The 6,000-nt window shown below is 39.5% G+C and overlaps 2 protein-coding genes across 2 annotated transcripts; both read left to right on the top strand.

Moving 5' to 3' along the window:
• Nucleotides 1–950: 950 nt before the first annotated feature.
• Nucleotides 951–2,036, top strand: LOC130239340 (trace amine-associated receptor 13c-like). Its single transcript, XM_056470446.1, has one exon. The coding sequence runs from the start codon at nucleotides 951–953 to the stop codon at nucleotides 2,034–2,036; it is 1,086 nt and encodes a 361-aa protein (XP_056326421.1).
• A 2,841-nt stretch (nucleotides 2,037–4,877) lies between these two features.
• Nucleotides 4,878–5,879, top strand: LOC130239339 (trace amine-associated receptor 13c-like). Its single transcript, XM_056470445.1, has one exon. It carries the CDS (start codon nucleotides 4,878–4,880, stop codon nucleotides 5,877–5,879), a length of 1,002 nt encoding a protein of 333 aa, XP_056326420.1.
• Nucleotides 5,880–6,000: the final 121 nt, after the last annotated feature.

Raw genomic sequence — 6,000 nt, 5'->3', positions numbered from 1 at the left:
TGGAACCACAAGGAGGCGCTCACTTCCTGACCGGAGGCTCCTGGAGGGGATATAGAACTTCAGGAGCAGGTGGAGGTAAGAGGGTGCAGTGCCAGGGAAGTTCTGTAAGCAAGCATCAATGATTTAAACTTGGGAAACAGAGGTGGTTACATGGACTCTATTGGACTCATTGATGACCAGACGAGCTGTAACGTTCTGGATCATCTGTAGAGGTTTAAGGGTCCATGACAGGAGTCCAGCGAGAAGAGCATTGCAAAAGCTCAGCCTTGAAATGACTAGAGATTGGATTAAAAGTTGTGCAGTATAATCTGGAGCTGTGTTAGCAATGTGCTGTTTGAAGGACAGCTGATCATCCAGGATAATCCTAAGATTCCTATACCTGAATTAAATAGGGTAATATTGGATGATTGGAAGGAGAAATTGTGCTGATTGTGTGGAGTTGCAGTGAAGACAAGAAGAATTTGCCAGATTAACCCATAGGTGATGGCCTTTTTATCCAGAAAGTATGTGATCTTTGCAGCTACTGATGGGTCATCTGGTTGAAATTAAAGATAGACCAGTGCTGTGTCACCTGTATAACAACGATAAGAGAAACCATGAGATTGGATGATGGTTCCTAGTGATGTGGTGTAAATAGAAAATAGAAGGGAAATGAGATCAGATCCTTGAACCCAGGCCTAAGATTCCACTAGCTTATGCAAGTCCTAGTGCTGGGAAGCACTCTTTCATTCACAAACACACCACTAACCCTAACCCTAACCTTAATGAGCCACCATGCTGCTCTACAACCCTTAAAGGTCTCTAATAATTACATGGACCAGAGCCAATGAGTATTGTTACACTCTACTGAGAAATCTTTATTGCAGTAAATATAAGTTTAGATCTGATTCGTCTGCAAATATAGAACTAGCAGGTGGGTCAAAAACTGAATATTCAAATCACATGATATAATGAGGTGGATACTGAGCTTCTGCAAGTATAAAACCAACTACAGACAAGCATCTTCAGACAGACTCTCCTCTCCAAGATGCATCATGGGAACGTCAAACTGGGGAGGGACAAACACAGAAAACCAAAGCGTCCATTACTGCTTTCCAAACAACAATTTGTCCTGTACTAAGAGTGTAAAGCCTGAAGCCGAGTACATCGTGGTGTACATTTTTGTGGGTGTAACATCGGTGTTCACCGTGTTTCTGAACTTGTTGGTGATCATCTCCATCTCGCACTTCAAGCAGCTCCACACTCCGACCAATGTGTTGATTCTCTCTCTGGCAGTGGCTGATCTGATCGCAGGACTGATTCTCATGCCGGTGCAGGGAATGAAACTGATCGAGCCCTGCTGGTACTTTGGAGAAATGTTTTGCTCAATATTTCATCTGATTCTGTATGGGGTCGTCACAGCATCTCTTGGTAATTTGATTATTATATCTGTGGATCGGTACATTGCTGTGAACGACCCTTTAAGATATCCACTGAAGGTCAAAAACAGCATAATTGTTGTTTCTATTGTTGTAAATTGGTTATTTTCCTTCATATATCCTTTAATTTTTGTGTATGAAATTCTATTTTACCCAGAAAGAAATCACTCCTGTATTGGAGAATGTGTACTTGGTGCAAAGGTTGAATATCTCATATTAGATGTCATTGTCTGTTTTGCTGCTCCTTGTTCTGTAATTATATCTTTGTATGTGAAAATCTGTGTTGTAGCACACTATCAAGCTAAGAATATTAATTCAGTCACAGACAAGAAGGCCAGATCAGAAAAAAAGGCAGCAAAAACCTTAGGGATTGTAGTGCTTGTTTATCTTCTTTGCTGGATGCCATACTATTTAATTACTCTTTCTCTTGGGCATGATGAAAATGATGCTCTTATAATCAATATAATGTACTGGATTGTATGCATGAATTCCTGTATGAATCCACTTATTTATGCAATGTTTTATCGATGGTTTAGATTGTCAGCAAAATACATTTTGACACTAAAAATATTTGAGCCTTCATCAGAATACTTAAACTTGTTCCCAGAACAGAAATGAGCACTTAGACTATTGTGCAAATGTAAAAAGGATATTTGTCTCTAAACAGACCAGATACCAGTCATGTAACAAGTGTTTTCTTTTTAAATATATGTTAGACATTATCATATCTCAGTATGAATATTGTGAGCATGTATATTTGTGACACTGTCTGCCTATACACTTGCTGTTTCTGAATATGTAAACATCAAAACTGTAGTGATGCTGCTTTGGAAGATGCACATTAAAAGAATATGTTGCATTATTAATGCTGCTCTTTAAATTTAAACTATTTTAAGGGAAATTGCATAGCTTGAGCTCAAATGATTGATGATATGTGCAGTAGACGTGATGCTTGCCCATTGCAAATTATTATCATTAAGCATTATTAAGCTTTTATACTCTTATCTGCTGTGCAGTAATGCCTGTTGCACATATGCCAGCGTTAGAAATGAACCAGTTAATCCATTTCACATTTAATTCACAATACATTTATTTTGTAGAATTTCAGGTTAAGCATCTACATTTAATGTCAAAGGTTATATTAGTGAAACTTAATGGCATAAGCATGCTTTATATCAAATAGTCTCTTTTTTGAAAATGCAGTCCAATTCATAAATAAATATGTGTTGGTATGATCCCCAACACCAGATTTGTCAACAATATCAAACTATCCCAACAATGTGTGACAGCTTTCTGTGGTGTGAGACTAAAACTGGAGTGCAGGGTGTCTGTAGTTTTACTTATTTCAGTTTCAGTAAGGGATAACTCTTTAAATAAATAAAAAGAGAAGGCATAAGTCTGCTGTATATTAGACACCAAAGCTAACTGTACTGTAAGGTCAAACATACATTGTAAACATGATGGATGGCACATCACATCTCGCAGCTCTTTCCTGCATCAAACCATATTCATCCGAATATTTTCTGAGTGAATGTATTCAATTTGACTGTTTAGAGCATACACTCCAGTCACACACTAATCTTACTAGGAAGCAGAACTTTCCCTATGAACTTTCAAATCATATTACAAACCAGGCACTGAGAGAGACACTTGACAAAATGTCCCACTAGGACAGGTGTACAAAAAACTTTCAAGCCGATGTGTCAAGGCAAATTTAAGCCAATTAGGTGATATGGGGTTAGTTACGAAACTATGATGAACAGAAGCCAGTGTGCAACTTTGGCCAGAATGCCAGGGACACACTTCCTCTTTTCAAGCTAGTTTATAAGACTGAAGAGTTTGGTGACAAGTGGATAAGCAGACTTTCTGACAACAGATGACGAAAGTAAGTGACAAAGTTTGAGCAACATCTAGTATACCACCCTCAAAGTACATTGATTCTGCTTGATATATGCCTGAACCAAAGGAACTGAAATCTCTGTCTCTTTGGTAGAAAAGAAGCGAGGTTGGTAACTCTTACAACAATGAAATGGGGGAAACCCTGTTGAATATGTAGGTGTAGAGTAATAAGCAAGTATTAATCTCATCAATCATCTGCAGCTTCATCTGAATCATGGAAGGGCAACTTTGCTCCTGGAGGGCCTGTGTCCTGCAGAGTTTACCTCCAACCCTAATCAACACATCTGCCTATAGCTTTCTACTGATCTTGAAGACACTGATTAGTATGCTCAGGTGTGTTTGATTAGTGTTGGAGCAAAACTCTGCAGGACACCAGTCCTCCGAGACCAAAGTTACCCATCTTTGACCTGGATGATGTGACAACTAGCTAAAAATGTTTACAAGAATAAAAGTGAGCCTGTGATGTTAATGCCACTATAGCACATAAGAACAGGTAGTGTGCTTCTTGGGCGAGTGTATAAAAAGCGCTTGCCAGTAATCCCAGGTCTACTGGCGACTATGCCGTTTTACTTGGTACATGCATGGCCTGTCAAGAGAAGCAACCCTCCCACCAACTGCATGGGTTCAGGCTCAGAAGTGAGAATGGCAGAGATTGGGGTTGAGTGATTGCTCTGGGTTGAGGAACAAAGCCTCATGATTGACAATGCATCTCCATGCTCTTATCCAGCGGGATTGCCAGATCCACTAGTGGGTCAACGGAAGTAGGAAGTTACTGAAAGAAAAGCTCCTCCATTATCTCACCATCAACAAAGCAACCAATAAGAGCAGGATCATTCCACTCTCTGGTGTGGACAGAGTGCAGAATTCACTAGAGTAAAAGGCCACCAATCTTATGCCTTGTCACAGTGTCCAACATCTCCAACTCATAATGATGAAGACTATTGAGTAATGAGAACTACACTCAGACTCTGATTCCCATACAGCTGCTCCACAATCTCTTGCCTAAACGATAAGCAAGGAAATCATATAGGTGACGCGGCATTGGTAGCTGCTGTAGGTGGAGGGCTGGAGAGAGAAAATTACCTCACACTGTGTTAAAAAGACCAGACACACTTTAGGATGGCCTGTGTAACACTGGGGGTTGTTGATGGTCTCAGGACTATGAAAACCATCAGTAACTGGCTGTGTCCTGAGTAAACGGCTCTGTATCTGGCTGGTATCCTTATGCTGCCACTGACAGCTCTTCCTCATGCTGACCAAGCATCAGACCTCCAGCTCTGGAGCGGAGGTTGATGTCCTCAGCCAGGTCCATATTGGCCAGTTTATTTGGTCATGACAGAATGGCCAAACAAGAGATGCAGATCAAGAGAAATTATCTATAAAGGAATAAACAGTAAACAAAGGCAGTTTGCATTATATTACATCTGATAGGTCTTTGAAATTAAACTAGTGGGTGGGTCGAAAGCTAAATATTCAAATTACATAATATAATGAGGTGGATACTGAGCTCCTGTGAGTATAAAACCAAGTTCAGACAGACTCTCCTCTCCAAGATGCATCATGGGAACGTCAAACTGGGGAGGGACAAACACAGAAAACCAAAGCGTCCATTACTGCTTTCCAAACAACAATTTGTCCTGTACTAAGAGTGTAAAGCCTGAAGCCGAGTACATCGTGGTGTACATTTTTGTGGGTGTAACATCGGTGTTCACCGTGTTTCTGAACTTGTTGGTGATCATCTCCATCTCGCACTTCAAGCAGCTCCACACTCCGACCAATGTGTTGATTCTCTCTCTGGCAGTGGCTGATCTGATCGCAGGACTGATTCTCATGCCGGTGCAGGGAATGAAACTGATCGAGCCCTGCTGGTACTTTGGAGAAATGTTTTGCTCAATATTTCATCTGATTCTGTATGGGGTCGTCACAGCATCTCTTGGTAATTTGATTATTATATCTGTGGATCGGTACATTGCTGTGAATGACCCTTTACAATATCCACTGAAGGTCAAAAACAGCATAATTGTTGTTTCTATTGTTGTAAATTGGTTATTTTCTATCATATATCCTTTAATTTTTGTGTATGAAATTCTATTTTACCCAGAAAGAAATCACTCCTGTATTGGAGAATGTGTACTTGGTGCAAAGGTTGAATATCTCATATTAGATGTCATTGTGTGTTTTGCTGCTCCTTGTTCTGTAATTATATCTTTGTATGTGAAAATCTGTGTTGTAGCACACTATCAAGCTAAGAATATTAATTCAGTCACAGACAAGAAGGCCAGATCAGAAAAAAAGGCAGCAAAAACCTTAGGGATTGTAGTGCTTGTTTATCTTCTTTGCTGGATGCCATACTTTTTAATTACTCTTTCTCTTGGGCATGATGAAAATGATGTTCTTATAATTAATATAATGTACTGGATTGTATGCATGAATTCCTGTATGAATCCACTTATTTATGCAATGTTTTATCGATGGTTTAGATTGTCAGCAAAATACATTTTGACACTGAAAATATTTGAGCCTTCATCAGAATACTTAAACCTGTTCCCAGGACAGAAATAAGCACTTACGACTCTTGTGCAAATGTATAAAGGATATTTGTCTCTAAACAGACCAGATACCAGATGGAAACTGTCATGTCATATAACAAGTGTTTTTTTTATATATATATGTTAGACATTAT

Source organism: Danio aesculapii, chromosome 13 (assembly GCF_903798145.1).
Source record: "Danio aesculapii chromosome 13, fDanAes4.1, whole genome shotgun sequence".
Taxonomy (NCBI): Eukaryota; Metazoa; Chordata; class Actinopteri; order Cypriniformes; family Danionidae; genus Danio; species Danio aesculapii.
Note: the sequence above shows the minus strand (reverse complement) of the source record. Positions and strands in the feature narration are given on the sequence as shown.

Coding starts and splice junctions, on each gene's coding strand:
- LOC130239340 (XM_056470446.1), top strand. CDS start 951: ATGAGGTGGATACTGAGCTTCTGCAAGTATAAAACCAACTACAGACAA.
- LOC130239339 (XM_056470445.1), top strand. CDS start 4,878: ATGGGAACGTCAAACTGGGGAGGGACAAACACAGAAAACCAAAGCGTC.